We start from the raw sequence: 23,445 nt of genomic DNA on the forward strand, positions 1-23,445 counted from the left end.
GAGACTATGCATGTATGGAAGCAAGTGTTTATGGGAAATCTCTGTATCTTCCTCTCAATTTGGCTGTGAAACTAAACCTGCTCCCAAAAAAATAAAGTCCTCAAAAAAAAAATGGTAACCATATTCTCAGGACAACAACAAAATCATAGTACAGGTTGTGACAAAGAATTGTAGTGCTGTTTGGCGAAAGAAGTAGAAGATGGAATGTAGATGATAGAATTTAGGGAAATTTATGATGTAGGGGGGGAAGAATTATTTGAAAAACAGACTGAAATCTTTCGGAAACCATTAAAGAAGGAATTCCAGAGACAGAAGCACACTACGATAGTTAATTTTATTTGTTCAAGGACTCATCTTGCAAGCATTAAACCAAGCTTGGGCTTTGATTCTGGGAGCCCAGATTCACATACTTAGGAAGATAAGAGCAGACTGTGCTCCATGTACAGGGATGAAAACTAAAGGCTCGTTCGTGGTTAATCACACTGTAGTTTTAAGTTTCTACAGCCTGGCAGCCAGAAGTCACAGGTCCTTTAGGTCCTTCTGGATGTCCCAGAGGGTGTCTGCACTTTTCTTGAGTTGTGCAACCTCATCATCCTTCAGCTTCTGGCTGATAACACTGGTTAACCCCCGAGCATTCAGGATACATGGAAGGCTCAAGAAGACTTCATTCTCAATGCCATACATCCCCTGCCAGAACAAGAAAAGCAATGAGATGAGGAAATGAAACCACAGGTAAGAATGATCACAGGTACTGAGTTTGAACAGGAAGAACTGCAGGAAATTTGATAAGCATAAACTCATTCTTTAGTTTTTATCACTTACAGGCCTATATATCCCTAATACTTGTGTTTCTAATTAGATTTCATACATAGAATATACAAATACACACTATGATAAAACTAGAATTGTATGTACTTTATTGAACTTATTGATACCTCTCTGCTTCAATACACTTTAATAGAATTGGATTATGTCTTCAAATTCAAATCACATTCAAATGTGGTTCTTCTCACTGGGCTTCTTTTCATGAAATTTTAAGTTTCTTAAAATTCTTTAGTTAAGGAGAGAATTTCAGGTAGTAGCCGACCTACAAGGTCCAGGAAAGTAGTTGGATGCCACTCAAAGGCAAGATTCTTGCAACACCCAAGAGTTGCTGAAAAAAATCATACAATTCCCAAAACACTTTACCGGTTTGTATTAAGTAAATTACTCAGAGGGTCAATTTAACTACATAATTAATTTAATTACTTTAGTATATTAATCAAGTCAGTTTAATATTTTTTTAAATTAACTTCGAAAGTTTTTGTATATACACCAAAGTGTAGGGAATAAACAAACTCCTATATATATGCACTCTAAGACTCAGCAATTATCCAATTTTTGCCATACTTGCTTTTAATTTTTTTTGCCATAGTATAAAAAAAAACCCCAAACAACAAAAACCCCCAAAACATCTGACACTGTGTTCTACCGCCCCAACATTTCTATATTTACTTCTTAGTTTCTTTGAATCTACTGCAGTTCCCCCCTTACATTTTCACCTCTGCTGTTGACTTGTAGAAAATGAGTCCATTATCTTAGACAATGTTTTAATACAATTTTAGTTTTATTTTAAAATAATCAATTTCTACTTAACTGTTCCACAGCTTTTGAATTAAACTAAATTTGTTAAGGTATCAAATGCTACATACATCAAAGCCAATCTATAGTTTAATATACCAACTTGAAATGAAACTATTAAACTTATTCAGATGATCATCTGAGAATATGCCGAATAAGATTCAGAGTTAATATTTAATTAGCCACATCATACAAGGGAGAAATGTAAAAATGCATTCAATGTCTCTACAAATTTTTGCTCTTATTGTCCTAAACTTCTGTTGGAAAGGAGAAAGGTTTCCATAAAACGTTGAGATGAAAAAATAACTGTGGACTGAGACATTATCTCATCCTTCTTAAAATGAATCTACGTATAGAATACTCGACTAGAAATCATAATATTTTATAACAGTTTACCTTCACCATTGTTGACACTGGGTGAATCCTGGATAGATTTTTCAACATAGATTCAATAAGATCAGCCACACTTAATCCAATAGCCCAGTTGGTGTATCCTTTTAGCTTGATGACTTCATAGGCACTAAGGGGAAAAAAAAATTCATAAAAGAGATAATTGACACCAGACTCTTTGGGTTTGACTCCTGCTGTCTCTTAACTGTGTAATCTTGAGTAAATTATTTAATCTACCTGTCTCAGTGTCCGCTTCTGTAAAATAAGGATAACAATGGTATCTACTTCATAAGTTTGTTAAATGAGTTAACATATGTAAAATGTTTAAAATTTTAAAACTACATGGTAGGTGCTATGTAAATGCTTTGACAAATTTAAGTAGTTTATTGTATAAATGACTATAAAGTCACAGAGGTAAAATGTACATTTTCCAACCAATCTTCTTATTCATAAACATCAATATTTCCAAAGATACTAATGAAATCAGGGAACAATGAAAGTAAAAGAACCTTCACATTCAAAGGACAAAATATACTTTGATTTTCAGGTCCATTTGAGGCCACGAACCATTGTCACCTAAAATACTATGACCAACTAAATTAAGAGAAAAGTAATGGCAACACCTTGCCCGGCAACTTTCTGAGCACAAATTATACCCTTTGAAACCCACAAAGGCACTTACTTGTACTTGAGAATTAGGTAGCAGGAGTTAACTGAGTATTAAAAAATTGGGATTTAATGCAATCTATCACCAATTAAAAGAACTTGGGCAAGTTATATTACCTGGGTGAGCCCTAGTTTTCTCGTTTATAAAATAAAGGGTTGGACTTCCCTGGTGGTGCAGTGGTTAAGAATCCGCTTGCCAATGCAGGGGACATGGGTTCAAGCCCTGGTCCGGGAAGATCCCATATGCCGCGAAGCAACTAAGCCTGTGTGCCGCAACTACTGAGCCTGCGCTCTACAGCCCACAAGCCACAGCTACTGAAGCCCGCGAGCCTAGAGCCCAAGCTGCGCAACAAGAGAAGCCACCACAGTGAGAAGCCTGCACACCGCAACGAAGAGTAGCCCCCGCTTGCTGCAACCAGAGAAAGCCTGTGCACAGCAACGAAGACCCAACACAGCCAACAATAAAATAAAGTTGAACTAAACAAAATGATTCCATATTTGAGACATCAGTTAGCCTTGTAACAACAATTCTCTGAAAATAGAAGCTAACGTTTCTTGAATGCTTATCAATGATAAGTATGTGTGATTTAACTCGATTTTTACAATAACTTAAATACCTTATAACTTTACAGAGGAGAAAACTGAGATTCAGCTTAAGGGTTAAATGGCTTCCCAAGACTATACAGTTAGTGTCAGTGCTATAATTTCAATCTCAGCCCACATTCTTTACTATGGTCCAAAATGACACCTTATTTTAGGATAAACATGAAGGTCATAGAAAGAGAAGACAGTAACAAAAGGCAGTTTCAAAGAAGGAGAGGAGGACATCCTTGGTTGGATGTGGAAAGATAAATACAGCACAGCTTAAACATTTTCAGCAATCAATCAGTAAGTATTATTTAATGCAATTATGACACTAATAGTGTCTAGGTTTACTTTTCTAAGTAAGCCAACTGTATGTGTTAACACATAAGTAGGTATTTTGAAAGCCTTTCTCTTGTTAATTCCATATCCCACTCCTGTTACTCCTGCAATAGAATTTCTCTAGAAAAATATTTGCTTTCCCTAGGGGGACCAGCATAGCAAATTTGACCAGTATAAGTTAGTCTTGCCTATTTCACAAGATAATAGCCGCATATTTACTATTATATATTGAGTTTATCTAAAAGATAAGAAAAAATAGCAAGAAAAATATAACAAAAAATAGAAAGAAAAAATAATAAAAAGAAAAAAACAACCCCCCCAAAACAAAGAGTAATTTAAAAAAAGAAAAAACGGAAAAAAAAGCAAAAACAAAAGAAAAAACTTTTAAGTTTATCTGAACAGGCAGCCATGGGAAGTGTTCACAGTTTTGTCTAACATGATACTAATTGTCTTAAATCAAGCTCCTTCCTACGTACCTTTCAACCACCATCTTGTGCACTTCCTTCCAATTTTCACTATCATTGTCCGTTCCCATTTCTGGATTCAGTTCCTGGAGAGAAACACCTGCCACATTCACCCCACTCCACACAGCCACTGTGGGGGAAAAGATAAATACACAAACATTTTATCTATCTCTGACCTTATTTTTAAAAAATCTTTTCTTCTCTTAGTTCAGATTTCACCCCTGCTGCAAGTTACCCACTTACTGCTCCAATGACAACTGACTCCAAATATACTTCCCCATAAAGGCTGACATTTGCCTTCAAATCTGAACTTTTAACTTTCAACCATTTTGGCGCAAACAGAATTGCTGGGTAAAGCTTACAGACATTATGAAATTCTTGCCTTTCCTTAGGTTTGTGAAATCCTAAGGGATTCTAGTTTGGGACTATTCTAAACTTTGGGTTTGAGGAATTCTTAACTTTTTGCCTGCTTATTTTTCAAATATAAGCCCCCTTTATTCCTAGAGTGAACTAAAAAACAAAAGAATTCTTGGAAAAAACCCAAGTATCATCTAATTCTCTCTTATCATGCTCTAAGTTCAGTCCATTTCTGGAAAGAAACTCCATGTAACCACAATGAATTGCTCTGGTCTTAACTGCATCAAATATTTCCTTCCAAGAATGCCCCCAAAGGCATAGCAGACAAAGGTGTTATCACTGACTATATCTTTTGGAGGCTTTGATGCACCAAAACACCCCGTTACCTATTCTGAACACCTCTTGCCCAGCCAAAACGCATATAAAGATGGATTAAAATATGCTCTGTACCACGGACAAGTTGAGAATTTACTAGGAGAAACAGTTAGTAAAGGACACTAAAGCAATGGGATATGTTCTTATGGAGGGATGAAGAAAGTGTAATAAAACATAAATAAGGGTCTACTTAATGTAGGGGAAAATCGAATGTCAGAAAGCACTACAAAAAATATGCGTTTGAACCGGACCTTGAAAAATAAGTATGTGTTCCTTAGGGACCTTTGAAGGAAAACACTTAGATTCAGAAAATAAGAGCAGAGCCCTGGGGTAAAGGCTAGAACCAACTGTGAAGGGCAAAGCTGCCCACGGCCAAACAAGACCATGTTTCAGTCCACAACTTTTGCTAATTCAGAGTAACTGTTGAGAAAACTACAGCATTTTCCTGATTTTTGCTGAAGACTATGAAATCTACATAATCATGCCTAAGTGAGCATAGTTTAATTCTCTTTCATGTTATGTACACAGTATAGATCAATATGGAAATGGGGGGGGGAAGATGTTTTGGAAAAAATGACACAGTAATGAGTAAATAAAACATTGGATAGGAATCAGAAGACATGATTCTAGCTGCAGTTATGCCACTAGCCAGCTAAAGGATCTTCAACATGTAAGGTCACTTCCAGATCTGTGTTTCTAGCAATTGTGATAACTAGCACTGAGTTTTTACTGTACACCAGACATTGTACTAATTTATATAGCATATAAATTCAGGAAAATCCTTGGACATGAGAAACTCTTGAATGAAGTGGTACAATGTGTCAGAAAAAAAAAAAAGTCAGCATCATCATATAAGAAAGCACCAATGCAATAATTTCAAGACGAAATTCTTACAGTACCAAAGTAAACTCTATCAAAATCACAGTACTAACTCACTAAATTCAAAAGAAAATTTACACCTTAACCTTTTAGGGAGAAAATAGCCCCTTGCATATTGGGCAAAAGTGAATTTAGTAAAACAAAGATTATCATTATGTTTTGGATTATGACAGTTTTACACCATAAGCCTATTCAATGTATAAAATTCAATGTTTAAGACGAAATGATGGAATTAGAATATCATGTTTGACAACCATCATAATTTATTTAGGCAAGAATCGTAAGTGGATACTAAACTTAGCAGGCAAAAAGTTGATGAGGAATCAGGTATTTACCTAGCCAGTATCAAAGTAACCTCCCACAATTACTTATTAGTAATGTGAAGTATGTGAAAATATAGAAAATATAATGTAAAAACAAACAAGTCAGTCAGAATGGCAAGAACACCACATAAGTACGCAGTAAATATTGTCCTTTTTTTCTTTTTTTTTTTTTTTTACCACTTGAGTCGCCATGTTCTCCCAAAATCCATCCGTGGCAGCTGCTGGGATGAATGCCAAGTTTTTCAGCCATAAGATAGCGAAATCTAGCAGAATCCAGATTACATCCACTTCCAATCACACGGTGCTTGGGTAATCCACTTAGTTTCCAGGTAACATATGTGAGAATGTCCACTAAAAATTTAAAAAATAATCTATGTAAGTACATCAAAACTGATTTCAACTGCTATGTCAATTAATGGGTTCCCTGGTTTACTCCTCTCACACTGCCTCATCCTCCAAATAAGATGTGGCCAGAAAGATATATATACTTGACTTTTCATAATGAGAGATAATGGGAGTTAGAAAGACAGGAAAAAAACTTAAGTTTTATAGTAAGAGAGATTGTAAAACATGGGAAATGCAATATTGTGGGTTTTATTTACATTATTACTTGAAACAAGAATAATAAGAGTCTTGCAGATTAATTTACTATATATGGAAAGAAAGAGAAAAGGAGTTGAGTTAGTTCGTCACTTAAGTTTCTTCCAATGCTAACATTCCATGATTATAACAACTGTCATCAGAAACCAAAAGCTATCAGTTACTAAACTACCAAGGCATGCTGCTATAAATTTCCCTGGGAACAAGATACTAGTCAGTAAACAACTGTGATAATACAGGGTATTAACATTTTCTACTATTTAATGAAAGGAATTCTATGACACAGCCTTTATTCTTGTGTGGCACAGAGACTGCAAAGCTAAAACCTGCTGGGCTAGAGAAGATCACAGCACTTACAGGCTAAGCTGTAAAAAGCAGGAAAACGTGCACACAAGGAAGGCAAGTCTCCACCTCCACTCTCATATATAGACACCGGTGGAGATATTTTAAGGTCATTTTGGCCTGGATATTATAAACTTTTCCTTGGCAACTTTGACTCAGTAGGAGTGACTCCCTGGAGGGTTAAGACTTTGAAGCTATACCTGGAAAAGCTGTATAACCAGTTAATACTGTCTGCCTTAAGCACAGGATGTGGCACAACTTCATATGTGCCTCCTGTTTGTCATTCATGTTCTACATCTATCTGCCACCCTCTATTTATGAGAAGTTTTAGATGCAAGGTTGAACTATTTAGGAAACTCTTAATCCAGGATTACAGAGAATAATACTAAAATAATATCTGGCCTTGCTGGCTCCCAACTCTCAATATCCCATAAATTAGGGAATTCCCTGGTGGTCCAATGGTTAAGACTCTGTACTTTCATTGCTGAGGGCCAGGGTTCAATCCCTGGTCTGGGACTAAGATCCCACAAGCCACACAGTGCGGCTAAAACAAGCAAACAAACAACAACAAAACCCCCATAAATTATAAGGATTTTCTTGGCTCTTATTCACAATCTTTCTCAATGTGAAGTGTCAGAGATAATTAGCTTTACCATTTTATCACTGTATCTACTGTGCTCACCAGTAAATAGTAAGCTTGATGGCAAATTATAGGCGAAAGAAGTGTGAAATAGAGAGTGAAGTTTGACTGTTGGGGTTGAAAAAGTGCAATTCTTTCTAACCAGAAGTTTTCAAGTTACAACATTTGATGTTAAGCATGTATTTGTCCATCAATACAGTCTATTTCTATCTTTAAACCTAGACTAATTAATGGCTTTCTTAAACTCTTCAAATTCAATCAACTCAATTTTCAAGAATTTTAGAAATAAATAAGAAGACTAGAAACCATTTTCTGGAAAACAGAAGGTCAAATATGCTAAAATATTTCATCCAAATTGGAGTCATATTCAAATGCTTCATTATGCATCCCAGGATAATCTTGATAGAAAAGTTTAAAAGCTTTTAGACTTTACAACAAAGCCAGATAAAACAGCAGATGAAATTGCTTTATATAAAACTCTTCTCACATTCTTAAGCATGTGGCCTGGGACAGTGTCATTGGTTTTGCAAACACCACTCTTTTGTGGCCAAAAAAGGAAGACACATGAATTGCTCCTGCCAGCAGACACCAGAACAGACTTTTTTAAGTTAAAAAAAAAAAATCCAAAATATTGAATTTAACAAAACTGAACCTTAAGGCATTATAGTAATACCTGGGTTAGAAACCACAATTATGATGCAGTCAGGACTGTACTTGACGATCTGAGGAATGATGAACTTGAAGACATTAACATTCCTTTGCACCAGATTCAGACGACTTTCTCCCTCTTGCTGGCGAACTCCTGCAGTTACCACCACGATCTTGGAATTGGCGGTCACAGAGTAATCTTGAAGGAGAGGGGAAAAAAGTACTTTACATACAACTCTTCATCAAAACATGTTGCATAATATGGGGCTTCCCTGGTGGCGCAGTGGTTGAGAGTCCGCCTGCCGATGCAGGGACACGGGTTTGTGCCCTGGTCCGGGAAGATCCCACATGCCACCGAGTGGCTGGGCCCGTGAGCCATGGCCGCTGAGCCTGCGCGTCCAGAGCCTGTGCTCTGCAACGGGAGAGGCCACAAGAGTGAGAGGCCCGTGTACCGCAAAAAAACAAAGAACAAAAAATATGCTCTAGGAATCTATACATAAGCTCCCAGACGTACGTGAGAATTACATTTTCTGTATAAGATGTTGAGTTGCAACACCAATGTTATGTGGCTTCTTCCTCCTTGAGTGATGTGGAAACATTCCAACCGTAACACTGACTCAGAAAATGGACTCAGGAAGTAAACATGACCCTAAATTATGTTTCCGGCTAACAAATGCAAAATGCTATTGGCTTTAGAGAAGACTGTATTGTCAGTAATAATACAAAGCATAAACACAGTGAGTCCAAAGTTCAATAGGCAGCCCTCCAACAAAAAAGCAATTTAAAGGTAACTGCAGACTTGTAATGTCAATTCAATCTATGAGGGGGGAAGGAAGGCACTCCAGTGTTCTTGGCTAGAATTTAATTTCTAACACTCAATATTTTAAAGAAGCTTATTCATTTTTAGCAGTGAGTTTCTCTAGAAAATATTTTATTTTTTTCCTCAAGGAAGAGCACCCTTTCCCAAATCATAAACATTTTGATTTGATGTGGTCATTAGACTCAATAGCTATGGAGATTCATATAATTAAACCATGTCCCTATGTGACTTTTCAGTTACTAATACTGTATCAGCTTCCTCTTCCATAAAATGGAGGTAATAGTATCCATCTCTCATAGGGTTGCTGTGAAGATGAGATATGCAAAGTTTCACATTAGCATACCCAGAATGCTAATAATTCAATGAATAACAGCTATTATTAGTAGTATTGTTAGGAATTATTTTGGGCCCACATTTCTACATCTGTAGGCACAGCCGTGCTGTGGTGACAGTGTCACAGCATAAATCCATTAATCCAGAACAAAGATGGCTAGAATATGAATTTAGTTAGTTTCTTCAAGGCACTCAAATTACCTTGTGCAATATTTTTTTCAGATCTAAAACATCCCCATTCTCAGGTATGTATAAACAAGCATTAGGATTCAATTTCCTAAAATGTTATGTACTAAATGTGTGGAAGGCAGTGGGAGAGGGACTACAGAGGTAACAATTATGTTTGTTTTTGAGGATGAATTGGACCCAGAAGGAAAGGAGAAACTACCAACACTAGATTCACCAGGATGGGAAAACCGCTCTTCTATAAAGGAGTGAGGATATCAATTTATTATATGATCACTTTGGGCATGAAATGAGACTACCTTTGTCTGCCACAATTTTTGGTGTCTGAAGGAATAAGCTCCCATGCTGCAGGTCCATCATTTCTCCTTTGAGTTTATCTTCCAAAACATCCACAAGAGCAAGCTCATCAGTCAGAGACTACAAACACAAAAACAGCTGTTAGGACTCGAAGCCACTCTAGGATACCTCAGCTGCCAGTACAAGCCAGAGACTGTTGAAATGGCAAAGTAACCAATGTCTAAAAACCTAGAGAAGAATTCTACCATGGAGTTAGGTGTGCTCTTTAAACAATTTCATGATAAAATGTCTTAAATAACAAACTATTAATATTTAAGATACCAATTTTTCAGAATTTCACCTTCTGGTACCCAACTGGCATTCAATGAGCATGATACAAATTGCTTTAAGAATCTGCAGACATGAAACCAATGTGGCTCAAAAGTGGCCTCAGGGTGCACAAGTTTTCATATTCATGGGGGATGGTGGTGAAAAAGAGATAAAGACCTAGAGGGCCTCCCTGGTGGCGCAGTGGTTGAGAGTCCGCCTGCCGATGCAGGGGATACGGGTTCGTGCCCCGGTCTGGGAGGATCCCATATGCCGCGGAGCGGCTGGGCCCGTGAGCCATGGCCGCTGGGCCTGCGCATCCGGAGCCTGTGCTCCGCAACGGGAGAGGCCACAACAGTGAGAGGCCCGCATACCGCAAAAAGAAAAAAAAAAAAAAAAAAAAAAAAAAAAAAGACCTAGAAACAACCTTGGGCAGTGTGTCCATCCCGAAGGTCACCCCCCCCCCCCCAGTTTGGAGGGGTTTTTGAGAAGGCAGATTTAGTTTAAAACCATCAAGAGGTTGAGTTCACTTTAGAGCTGGCTTTGAAGCCCTGGTTGAAGCTAGGAATCCTCAGGTTGGCTCTGACCAACTCGAATATCCTGGTGGGGAAAAGAAGGAGTCATGGACACAGGGCTCCAGGGTTAATGAATTCTCTATGCATGATCAACCAAACTTGCCCAGTCTCAGAGTTCTCTTGTTTTCTATTCCAACCGTCACCTGTGCCACCCATCCCAAGAAAAACCGTAAATCAATAATCATGTCCATTCTTCAGCAAGTCAACCTTTTCTTCTCAGAAAAATGAAGGGGGAAGGGTGTCAATCTAATTGCACCTAAATAACTTTTCAGCTTTTAAAGTTGGTTGTCTTGTGAAAACTCATAATTTACAAACTCTTTAAAAAGTAGTTATCCTTCCCATTGAAACATCACCCGAATCCTGGCCTTTACTGGTTTTAGCAAAAAACCGGGCTGCTAGCAAAATAATTAGCCTAATATGATATAACACACTTAACAATGCAAATACCTCTTTGAAGGATAGTGAGATGAGCTAGGTAAAGGGTAAAGGGTGTTGATGGGAAAAAAGCATTAAGTAACTGGGGTTCAGGAAGCACTTTGAAGGCTACGATAGAATAAGCCAGGGTGGAACTGGAGGGGTCAGTAAGGCATTCAGCAGCAGAGGGAGAAGCAAAGAGGGGTGAGGCAGCCAATAAGAAAACCTGACCCAGCGAAGCTGCCAACAAAGCAGGTCCCGCTCCCCGTAGGAGCCAAGGAATGAACACTGTCCCGTTTCTAGAAGTCCAGTGGCAGCTGGCCTCAAGCAGTGAGCTGCAATAGGCCTGCTTGTGAGGGTTTCCCTGAGACTCAAGCCTCCCTGTGACTGAATGTGTTCTTAGTTCCAAGCAATTGATTCACTTGCAAGCTTCTGAAATGACCCTTTTATGGGCTGGGGGTTACTTGCTAAATATTTTCTCTCATTTCCATGTATGTCAAATACTGGCATTAATGTTCACCCATTTTCACTTAAACTCATGTTTCAACACTTTAAAAATGGTTTCCGGGCTTCCCTGGTGGCGCAGTGGTTGGGAGTCCGCCTGCCGATGCAGGGGACGCGCGTTCGTGCCCTGGTCCGGGAAGATCCCACGTGCCGCGGGGCGGCTGGGCCCATGAGCTATGGCCGCTGAGCCTGCGCGTCCGGAGCCTGTGCTCCGCAACGGGAGAGGCCACATCGGTGAGAGGCCCGCGTACCGCAAAAAAAAAAAAAAAAAGTGGTTTCGTTCCTCTGCAGCCTCTGACAAGACCACACAAAACCCTCATTTGTGCTTCTGAAGCCCTAAAACCATACAAGAGAACGTAATAATCATTCCGTCAAGGTCCTGAGCACCAGGAACGTCACTCTTATTTTGGGAACATCACATGGGTGCTGTGAAAGTCAACGGAGCACAACAATTTCGGGCTTAAGTGGAAAAGGATGTCACAGGATCTCAGATCCTGTGTTTTGTTTCAGTGGGTAGAGAATTCTCTGCAAAGTGCATAGTCAGCTGGCAAGGAAGGAAGAGATCTAACACTTTGAGAAAATAATTGCAGCTCTGAATTTAGCTGCATCTGTGGGACTGAATATCCTCCCAGTGGGAGGCAGGCATATAGAAGATGTGTGACTAAGTACTGACACTTTGGCTTAAAGAAATCTCCTTCTGCATTCACATAGTGTATATTAGCCATATGTATATTTCACATACGCTGTAAATATATTTTAAAATGTTTGATACATCAAGGGTTAGATTCATCGCAAAAGCAGTAGCTTATTAAGGAACAAGATCAGTTAGAAGCCAAGAACGTTGCTGCTGAAACCTTGTTTAACATACTACAAAAATTGTCTCTTAATCTAAAGTTCCATGTGGACAAGACACAGCCATAATCTACCTCTTGGCCCTCTTACCTAGTAAATTACTGTTGTCAGTGGCTTAATATTTGATGGCTGCATTTTTATATTCAAGTGTTTAGTTTGCATGACATTTTGTGGGAGGAAAAGGTATAACTTTTCCCAAATAATTAGCTAAATGGACAAGCACCATTTATTCCATAATTTGTTTTTCTTCTCTTCTGGAATGCCACTTTTCATTAAATACTCTTTGGTCCTGTTTCTGGGCTTTGAGTCTGTTACATTAACCTGTCTATTCTTGTACAGACACCAAATTCTGATTAAGTCTCACTTTTAGGCCAAGTCTTGCACTGCAAAAACTACTTTGCAGTATGTAATTACATTGCTCCTTCTAAGAGACTCCTTATGCTGGGTTTGTACCACAAGAATGTGGCTACAGTTGACTGAATCAAGAACAGACACTCAAACCAAAAACAGCTGCACAGAGGCTAAGGGTGGAATAACTGCAGGGAACCTCTGTATGACCTTGACAACACGATGGGATCTTGGCAGCCAAAACACAGAGCTTGTGATTGGTAGGGGTGGCAGGAGAAGCCATGAAAAAGGAAAAGCTATGATCAAAATCTGACCAGATATAAGTGCAGTTTCTTCGTAATAGCGGGAATATCCATTTATTTAATACATATTCACTACTGAATGTGCCAGGCATTATTCTACTAATGAGGAATAGAGTAATGAACAAATCTGGCAAAGTTCCTGCCCTCATGGAATGTACCAGGAAGGGAACAGGAGTGAAGCAAACAGTTTAAGAGGACTCTGATAATGGAAGTGCTATAAACAGGGCAAGGCAGGGTGAAGTTAAAGGGAAGGGAAGGACGCTTACTTGGTATTGGACAGTCAGGGAAGGCCTGCCCAAAAAAGCGTGACGTGAGTGATGGGACGGAGTGAACTCTGATGGTCTAGAGCAGTCATTCCGGGGAAGGGAAATCAAGTACTAAAAGGGTTTACGCAGCCATGAGCTTGGTGTTTCGAAGAAAGAGGGCAGAAGGTAAGAGATGAAGTCAGAGACAGCACCTCCACATTGCACCGGAAAGGTGCTCCTGACCCTCTGAATGCTGCCCCCTGGAGGTGTGCACCCCGCCTTGCTCTGAGAGACAGGCAGGGAAAGATCCTTGACGCCTCATCGCATATTATGCATGCGTGTAGTTGACGTGCACGGTTACACTATCAGGAAGTTCTAAGTAGGGAAGCTATTTTTATAAAAGCTCACTATGGTTTCCATGTTGGCAATGAGGCTGGGGAGAGTGGGCAAGAGAAGCAGAAAACACTGGTGTCTTTGTAACGGTGGACGTTGTACTCGGGAGCCTCAGCTGCCTCCACGGGCCCAGTTAAGGCGTGGGCCTTCTCAGCCTCTGTCTCCGGTGCCCCAGCTTTGTTCACTTTCTGGGCCAAAGCAGTGTGTGTCCTCTGCAAAGCACACTGGTGATGGACTCAGAGACTGGATCTGGCACTTAGGATCTCTGAGATCTTAATCAAGGGGCTTAATCTTTCTGAGTTTGTCCTTTTCCAAAGTAATATAGAGATGACAATATCCCCTAGAACTTTTCTGGAGGAATAAGGTAACATGCAGACATCTGACAAAATAGCACTGTTACCTCCCTTTCTTATTGAACCAGTGGGGTTTATAATCCTTACCAAAGAGTAATAACTTTGACTCTAATTCTTCCCCATTAAAAGAAGATTTAAACACTTCTGAGTAATAAAATGGTATTTCGACAGGCAGTCCTTCCTTCACAGCAGCTCAATTGGAAGATTCCTACTGCGTTAGGGGCCCAGTCTGTTCTCTCGAGCACTAAAATTGGGCCAAAGTATTATATAACTGCAGAGAGAAGAGTCTCAACTAAATTATTTACCCAAGAGGATTTTAAATTTACATTTAAAACAATCACCGAGGTACTCCTTATAGAATCATGACAGCTCAGATATAGTTTCCTGAAAATCCAAATTTTGAGATTAGCAGGAGGAATGAAAAATCTTTAGCTAGTGTTTTAGTAATACATTCATGTCTGGGGGGATGGGAGAGATAAAGTAGGAGCTTGGGATTAACATATACACACTACTATATATAAAATAGGTAAACAAGGACCTACTGTATTATACAGGGAACTATACTCAATATTTTGTAATAACCTATAATGGAAAAGAATCTGAAAAAGATATAACTGAATCACTTTGCTGTACACTTGAAACTAACACAACACTGTAAATCAACTATACTTCAATTAAAAAAAAATACACGTCTTTAATTGCACCAATACTAGCATAGAATGAAAAGAAACTGCAGAGTCACTATGGTTAAGAGTTCAGAGTCCTGGGCTCAAAATACAGCTCTACCATTACCAGCTGTGTGACAACAGGCAGGCCACTTAATCTAATGAAGCCTCAGCTACCTCATCTGGAAATAAGATATGAACAGTTCCCATTTCTTGAGATTGTTGTTTAAAATGAAGCACTTTAGTCAAACCACTTCAAACATAGTACATATTTTAAAAGAAAGGTAAGCTGGAATACTTTTCATTTTTACTGGTATGAAGGATGAACACTAAATTGTGATTATTTAAATTCCCTGTAATTTGGGAAGCAGCTCTCCTAAATCAGGGGAACCTAGCCAATGAAAACTAGCAAGAAAAAAATGCAAAAGAATAAAACTTTCATTGGTGTACACTACATACTTTAGTTGATGTCTTTGATGACTTTTTCCTCAGTGAAGATTCAGAATTTGTTGCTTTAGAATTTAAATTTTGTAAATAGAAATATGCTTGGCTAGGAGTCATTCAAGCAGCCTTCACATACAATACAAATGGACAGTGTGCTCTACTGAAGGCCAGGCAGCACTGAGGGGAGGGGTTCCCCTAAAAAACATTTAAGACAGCCTTCAGACAGAACAAGGATCAATTCAATGAGGTAAGTAAGAATACAGGAAGCAAACTAAAAGTCTGTGGAGGTATCTGGGGAAAATATAATCTGGAGGAGCAGAGGGTGCTAGTGGCACATTGTCAGTGTTAAATGTGATGTTGATAACTGAACTATGTGAGAATGTCCTATTTTGAGGAAATGTACTCCGACAGACAGAAGGAAAGGAAGGGCATGTTTGCATTTATTCTCTAATGGTTCAGAAAAAAGTCCATACACGTGTGTGCACGTGCATGCACCCACACCTACACACACACACACAAATATGTTAAGAATTGATAAACATGGGTGAAGTGAATATGGAAGTTTTTTGTTTTTTGTTTTTTTTCAGTACACGGGCCTCTCACTGTGGTGGCCTCTCCCGCTGCGGAGCACAGGCTCCGGACGCGCAGGCTCAGCGGCCATGGCCCACGGGCCCAGCCGCTCCGCGGCATGCGGGATCCTCCCGGACCGGGGCACGAACCCGTGTCCCCTACGTCGGCAGGCGGACTCTCAACCACTGCGCCACCAGGGAAGCCCTGGAAGTTTTATTTTTTTTATATTCTTGCAAATTTTTCTATAAATTTGAAATTATTTCAAAATAAAATGACTGGGTGGGGGCCTGAGGGGAGGGAATAATAGGATATTTCCATGACCTCAAAAAGCGACTGTGCAGATTACTTATTAACTATAGAGGGTTAAGGGACCTTTGCAGTGGAAAAATCTGACAGTTATCACTTCAACCAGAGGACTCTTGGGCACCACTAGTCATGAGACAAAATTGTGATGCATTGTGAAGGACGTGCCACCACCCCACCTCCCAAATCTAACCTGAACCCAATTACAAGGAAACATCAGACCAACATAAATTGAGGGGCATCCTACAGAACCGATGGGGACTCTACAAACATATCAATTACATGACAGACAAAGAATGGCTCAGTTCCAGATTAAAGAATAAGAAAGTGACATGACAAGTATATAAAAATATGATCCTGGATTAGGGGAGAAAAGGCAGGATTTTGATAGATGGAGAACTTTTAATCTGGGTACTGTATATTAGATAACAGCATTTCATCAGTATTAAATTTCCTGAGCACAGTAACTCTATTGTGTCAGATAGGAAGAATGTCATTCTCTCAGGAAATACATACTAATGTGTTTTTAAAGGTGAAGTATCATGATGCCTACAACTTATTTCAAATTATTCAGGAAAAAAAAATCTTTTAAAGGTACAATCAAATTCTCAGATACCTAAAGAGACTGTATACACATGCTGAAATTATTTATCATGTATGGTGTTTTTTTGTTTTTGTTTTTTAATTAATTTTTATTGGAGTATAGTTGCTTTACAATGTTGTGTTAGTTTCTGCTGTAAAGCAAAGTGAATCAGCTATACGTACACATATAACCCCTCTTTTTTGGATTTCCTTCCCATTTAGGTCACCACAGAGCACTGAGTAGAGTTCCCTGTGCTATACAGTAGGTTCTCATTAGTATGTATGGTGTTCTTGAAGTACATACCTTTCCCAGAATACTGATGGCACATGCCATACCAACTTGTCCAACACCCACTACAGTGACCTTATTGTTTGGGACTGTTGCCTCTTCTTCTGCAACTGGTGCGATCAGTTTTTCCTTAAGAGTTGCCATTGTGCCCTGAAAGAAAATAATCAAAATATTATACATGTGTCCACATGAGAAACCTGCGTGGGAATCTGTAATGTTACTGTTGCAAGTTTGAACTAAAATACATTTCAAAAGGAGCATAATGGTATCCTAGAGCACAGAATATATTTTAAAAAAAACAATGTGATAAACCATATTCACAAATTCAAGGAGAAAAACCATATGATCATCTCAATAGATGAAGAGAAAGGTTTCAACAAAATTCAACACCCATTTATGATAAAAACCCTCAAGAAAGTAGGCATAGAGAACTTACTTCAACATAATAAAGGCCATATAAGACAAACCCACAGCCAAAATCGTTCTCAATGGTGAAAAACTGAAACCATTTCCTCTAAGATCAGGAACAAGACAAGGCTGTCCACTCTCACCACTATTATTCAACATAGTTTTGGAAGTTTTAGCCACAGCAATCAGAGAAGAAAACAAAATAAAAGGAATCCAAATCAGAAAAGAAGAAGTAAAGCTGTCACTGTTTGCAGATGACATGATACTATACATAGAGAATCCTAAAGATGCTACCAGAAAACTAATAGAGCTAATCAATGAATTTGGTAAAGTAGCAAGATACAAAATTAATGCACAGAAATTTCTTGCATACCTATACACTGATGACGAAAAATCTGAAAGAGAAATTAAGAAAACACTCCCATTTACCATTGCAACAAAAAGAATAAAATACCTAGGAATAAACCTACCTAGGGAGACAAAAGACCTGTATGCAGAAAACTATAAGACACTGATGAAAGAAATTAAAGATGATACAAACAGATGGAGAGATATACCATGTCCTTGGATTGGAAGAATCAACACTGAAAATGACTATACTACCCAAAGCAATCTGCAGATTCAATGCAATCCCTATCAAACTACCAATGGCATTTTTCACAGAACTAGCAACAAAAAATTCACAATTTGTATGGAAACACAAAAGACCCCAAATAGCCAAAACGATCTTAAGAAAGAAAAATGGAGCTGGAGGAATCAGGCTCCCAGACTTCAGACTATACTACAAAGCTACAGTAATCAAGACAGGATGGTACTGGAACAAAAACAGAAATATAGATCAATGGAACAGGATAGAAAGCCCAGAGATAAACCCACACACATAAGGTCACGTTATTTTTTATTAAAGGAGGCAAGAATACACAATGGAGAAAAGATAGCCTCTTCAATAAGTGGTGCTGGGAAAACTGGACAGCCACATGTAAAAGAATGAAATTAGAACACTCTGTAACAACATACACAAAAATAAACTCAAAATGGATTAAAGACCTAAATGTAAGGCTAGACACTATAAAACTCTTAGAGGGAAACATAGGCAGAACACTCTATGACATAAATCACAGCAAGATCCTTTTCCACCCACCTCTTAGAGAAATGGAAATAAAAACAAAAATAAACAAATGGGACCTAATGAAACTTAAAAGCTTTTGTACAGCAAAGGTAACCATAAACAAGACGAAAAGACAACCCTCAGAATGGGAGAAAATATTTGCAAATGAAGCAACTGACAAAGGATTAATCTCCAAAATTTACAAGCAGGTCAATATCAAAAAAAACAACCGAATCCAAAAATGGGCAGAAGACCTAAATAGACATTTCTCCAAAGAAGATATACAGATGGCCAACAAACACATGAAAGGATGCTCAACATCACTAATCATTAGAGAAATGCAAATCAAAACTACAATGAGGTATCACCTCACACCAGTCAGAATGGCCATCATCAAAAACTCTAGAAACAATAAATGCTGGAGACGGTGTGGAGAAAAGGGAACCCTCTTGCACTGTTGGTGGGAATGTAATTTGATACAGCCACCATGGGGAACAGTATGGAGGTTCCTTAAAAAACTAAAAATAGAGCTACCATACAACACAGCAATCCCACTACTGGGCATATACCCTGAGAAAACCATAATTCAAAAAGAGTCATGTACCACAATGTTCACTGCAGCTCTATTTACAATAGCCAGGACATGGAAGCAACCTAAGTGTCCATCGACAGATGAATGGATAAAGATGTGGTGCATATATACAGTGGAATATTACTCAGCCATAAAAAGAAACAAAATTGAGTTATTTGTAATGAGATGGATGGACCTAAAGTCTGTCATACAGAGTGAAGTTAAGTCAGAAAGAGAAAAACAAATACCGTATGCTAACATATATATATGGAAATTAAAAAAAAAAAGATTCTGAAGAAGGTAGGGGCAGGACAGGAATAAAGACGTAGATGTAGAGAGTGGACTTGAGGACACAGGGAGGGGGAAGGGTAAGCTGGGACGAAATAAGAGAGTGGCATGGACATATATACACTACCAAATGTAAAATAGATAGCTAGTGGGAAGCAGCCGCATAGCACAGGGAGATCACAGGGAGATCAGCTAGGTGCTTTGTGAGGACCTAAAAGGGTGGGATTGGGAGGGTGGGAGGGAGATGCAAGAGAGAGGAGATTTGGGGATATATGTATACATATAGCTGATTCACTTTGCTATAAAGCAGAAACTAACACAACGTTGTAAAGCAATTATACTCCAATAAAGATGTTTTAAAAAAAAACAAAAAACATGTTAACCCATTAACAAAAAACAAGACAAAAACCTCCATGAAGCCCGTTACAATTTGGGTTCGTCTCTTCAGCCTGTGCTTGCTTTTCTAATAGTATTTAACAAAGTTGTAACAATTTTGTCTTGTGGCCATTCATTTACTGGCTAAACAACATGAATATTTATATTTAGATCAGCGGATTTGTTTCTATGCCCCCTATGAAGTATTTATTTGTAACTATTTAAGTTAGAGCCCAGTATTAACCCATATTTAAGCTTGGGCTAAAAGAATGGCCAGTTATGAATATAATTTCTACCACCAATTGTTATTATCACTCTTAGAAGACAGGGACCAATTGGTTCTATTTTCTTCTTCTATTGAAGTCTCACTTAAAATTTGTCACAGTGTACTGGACATACTATGTGTGCTTAAATACAGTGACAATAGTGATGAATAATGTTTATGCAAAATCTGCAGAAAATATCACCCTGAATTCCTTTTAGTGCACCTTGGAAGCTTACTGGAAGGTGGGTACTCATTAAATTTTTTTTTCAGGGGGTCACATTAGGAGAATATCAGCCTTTGAGTGAGTTTCTTTCCAGCCATTAAAGAAAAAGCCAAAAAAGAAAAGTTAAAAAGTTAAAAAAATGGAAACTGTTAGAAAACATTTATACAGTAACACCAATTTTATCTGTGCCATCAGATTATCAGCTGAGTGTTCTGGATAACTAAAACAAAAGGCAAAATTTATTGTATCAACCTGCTTTCTTAAACATAGAGGGTACAGATCATAAAAAAGCCCTTTCTTTGGAATTAAGTATCGTTTATAATGGTAACCCGTTATAATGTCTAGTATGTGTTTGCCTTTTACTTTTAATGCTAAACTGTTAACTTAGAGGACAATGCCCCTGTTTCAAACTGTACCCCTGCTTCAGTCTCGTTTTTTGTTTCTCATCTGCAAAGGACTAAGTAACAAAACCTAGTTTAGTAATTGTATATGTTAACTAAGGGTTGGTAAGGCTGCAAGTTGGAATAAAGTACTTGATTTGGAGATAACTGTTTAACAATTATTTCATTCTATAGCTATTTTTTCCCCAAAAAACTATTTTCCCCCAAACATGAGGGACTAAACTCGAAGATTATTTTGCTTTGACAAAGCCTATTTGCAGTTTTCTCCTGGATGCTAGAGAAAAAAGAAATATACAATGGTGTACAACTGTCTCCACAAATAGATGACCTTAACAAAGAAATTCACACATGTCCTGCATATTGCGCAGAATCAGAAGGATGCCACCTCTCTTGGTGAACAGATACGCACAGATTTTCTTTATTATGTTATTTTCACTAGTTGGTTTGTTTAAGATCCTTTAGGTATACAGAGGATCCAGTAAAGCAGTGGAAAACAAAAATCAAACAAAACAGAAATACAGATTAGTTGTCCAGATACACCTTTTAAACTATCTGAGGAATTTCAGAAATGACAGTGTAGAAGCTTGAGGAAGTACAGATTTTCTCTCAGATCTTTCTAGAGAAAAAGCGCTTTCATTTTCTTTTTTCCTCCCTTAACAGGGGTTCTAACAGGAGTTGTAAGAAATTAGAAGAAAATGTTTTATGTTATACACAGGCCTGCCTCAAGATCAGAGTGGCGGCTTGTAAGGGAAAAGAATGATAAACAAGGTAAAAATTATCTCCGATGTTTGGTCCTTTACATCCCCACCCTCCTGCCCCTTATGTGGATATAAATAATTAGAAATGAACCCGGGCCTTAAGTTCAGCAACAAAGTTCCACTTTGCAGACTAACCTTTATTTTTTAAAATAGGGTCAGCGCCCATGGCTCACGGGCCCAGCTGTTCCGCGGCTTGTGGGATCCTCCTGGAACGGGGCACGAACCCGTGTCCCCTGCATCGGCAGGCGGACTCTCAACCACTGCGCCCCCAGGGAAGCCCCCAGACTAACCTTTTAAAGAGCCCAGTTTTGCCGTGCGATACCTTCACTAGTAAGTGCCGGCTCTTCCCCTCCTCCTACCCCCGCAGGCCCCAGCTGCAGCGGCTGTGCAGGCCACCCAAGGGCCACCTCTTCCTCTCGTCGCCCGCAGCGCAGATCACAAGGGGAGGCAGCAAACATGGATCTCCCCGGACAAGGTCTCTAGGGCGAAAAGTCTAGGCCTTCCTCACGCTCAACACCCAAAGCTGGCAAATAAAGAAAGCATCCGAAGCACCAAGAAAAGAGGCCAGAAACGAGCCGGCCCATCGCTCCGGGAAGGGCTGCGTGTGCCGCAGCCTGGGAGAGGCTGGAGGGCAGGGCCAAGATCGTCCTTCACCCTCAACCCCGAGAAGCCGGGCATTTCTCCATTCCCGTGGTAATGGACGCCAATCCCCAGGCTCACGATCCGCCAGCCTCACGGGTCACCTGGCCCCTTCTCCCTCCCCCAGCTCCTCAAGCACGTGTCCGCGCTCCCGCCAGCAGGCAGCGAGGGTGATGCGGCCGCCATGAACCCATCAAGGACACGCCGGGCCCGGGATTACCTGCAAATGGAACAAGTCTGTTCCCCGGGGGAACACGGGCTGGCGGCGAGCCCCGAGAAGCGTGGCGGACAAAGCCTGGGGGCTCGGTCGCAGCCCTCCGCCCCGCCCTGCTCCTCAGCCCAGGGCACGGCCTCCGCCCCATCCCGAGTCCGGATGCTCAGGGCTACAGGCCCGGGAGCGCAGATGTCCTTCCTGGTCCTTCCCCCAGTCTTGCTACACAAGGATTCCCTTCCACGTCCCACCCGGTCTGCTCGAGAGCCAGGATTCAGGGTCCCGAGCAGAAACCTACCAGGGGAGAGAAAGTTCTCGAGACGGCGGTAACGGTCGCACGGAGAAGACAAAGTCAGCGTGCGTCTCCTTCAGCGCAGTATCCGCAAGGAGGGAGGAGGAGGCGGGGCCCGCCCCTCGGCCGCCTCTGAGCTTCCTCTATTGTGATTGGAAACCCGAGCCCCGCCCACCCCTCCCCTCGGCTTGCTCAGTGCCCTTCAAGGACAAGGGCTCAAATACGCCCACGCCCTCCCTCGGCCCAGTTGAGGGGGTCACCTTCTGGCGGCTAAGGCGGCCTTGCTGTCAGCCAGTCTCACAGCGGTTACAGACTTTTCCACACAGAGCCTGCGTTATTTCTAAACCGTGACCACCTTTGACCCTTTCGGACTCTCACGCTCTTGTTTGGATAAGTTTATTCCCAATAGAAGTAAATTTCTGTTTTGCATACCAGGTCAACTTCAGGGGACCACTGTTCTGAGCTGAGATGCTGGTGGTGTGTGTTTGTTCCCCTGGAATAAAACTGCTGCTTCTGGATGTTTTTTAAAAATAAAATTAGATTTTCATTTCTCGTCATCTTCGATATAAAGTTTATTTGATGGAAGGGTTTTTCCCACCTTAACTCATCAAATATGCAACAACTACCTACTAGTTGCCTGCGAAACCAGTGAGGCCTAGGGCCTGCCTTCTGAAGTTCTCTATCAATCTGTACGGTCTCAGGGGCAGATAATGGGGCCACCAGTAAAATGCAGTTTCTCTTTTAGTCCCTGAGAGACTCCAAAGCTGCATGTTGCCATTCGTCTCTGTGTCTCCAGGACCCAACCCAGTGCCTCGTACCTCAATACGGTGTCGGTGAATGAGTGAATGAATAAATGAGTGATGAATGAATGACTAAGCAGGTGAAGGTATCTTAAAG

The 23,445-nt window shown here is 39.9% G+C and overlaps 1 protein-coding gene across 2 annotated transcripts; it reads right to left on the reverse strand.

Moving 5' to 3' along the window:
• Nucleotides 1-315: 315 nt before the first annotated feature.
• Nucleotides 316-22,668, reverse strand: LDHB (lactate dehydrogenase B). 2 transcript variants are annotated; one of them, XM_081248978.1, is made up of 8 exons: nt 22,555-22,668; nt 17,025-17,159; nt 9,867-9,984; nt 8,254-8,427; nt 6,176-6,349; nt 4,077-4,194; nt 2,017-2,140; nt 316-687 (listed from the first exon to the last, which is right to left on the reverse strand). In XM_081248978.1, exons 2-8 carry the CDS (start codon nt 17,151-17,153, stop codon nt 520-522), a joined length of 1,005 nt encoding a protein of 334 aa, XP_081105104.1. In that variant the 5' UTR covers nt 17,154-17,159; nt 22,555-22,668; the 3' UTR covers nt 316-519. The 2 variants fall into 2 exon arrangements, with proteins under 2 accessions (XP_081105104.1, XP_081105105.1); XM_081248979.1 differs by lacking the exon at nt 22,555-22,668 and adding an exon at nt 22,266-22,290.
• Between the last annotated feature and the right edge of the window lie 777 nt (nt 22,669-23,445).

The sequence above is a fragment of the Mesoplodon bidens genome (assembly GCF_964165515.1).
Source record: "Mesoplodon bidens genome assembly, chromosome: 11".
Classification (NCBI taxonomy): Eukaryota; Metazoa; Chordata; class Mammalia; order Artiodactyla; family Ziphiidae; genus Mesoplodon; species Mesoplodon bidens.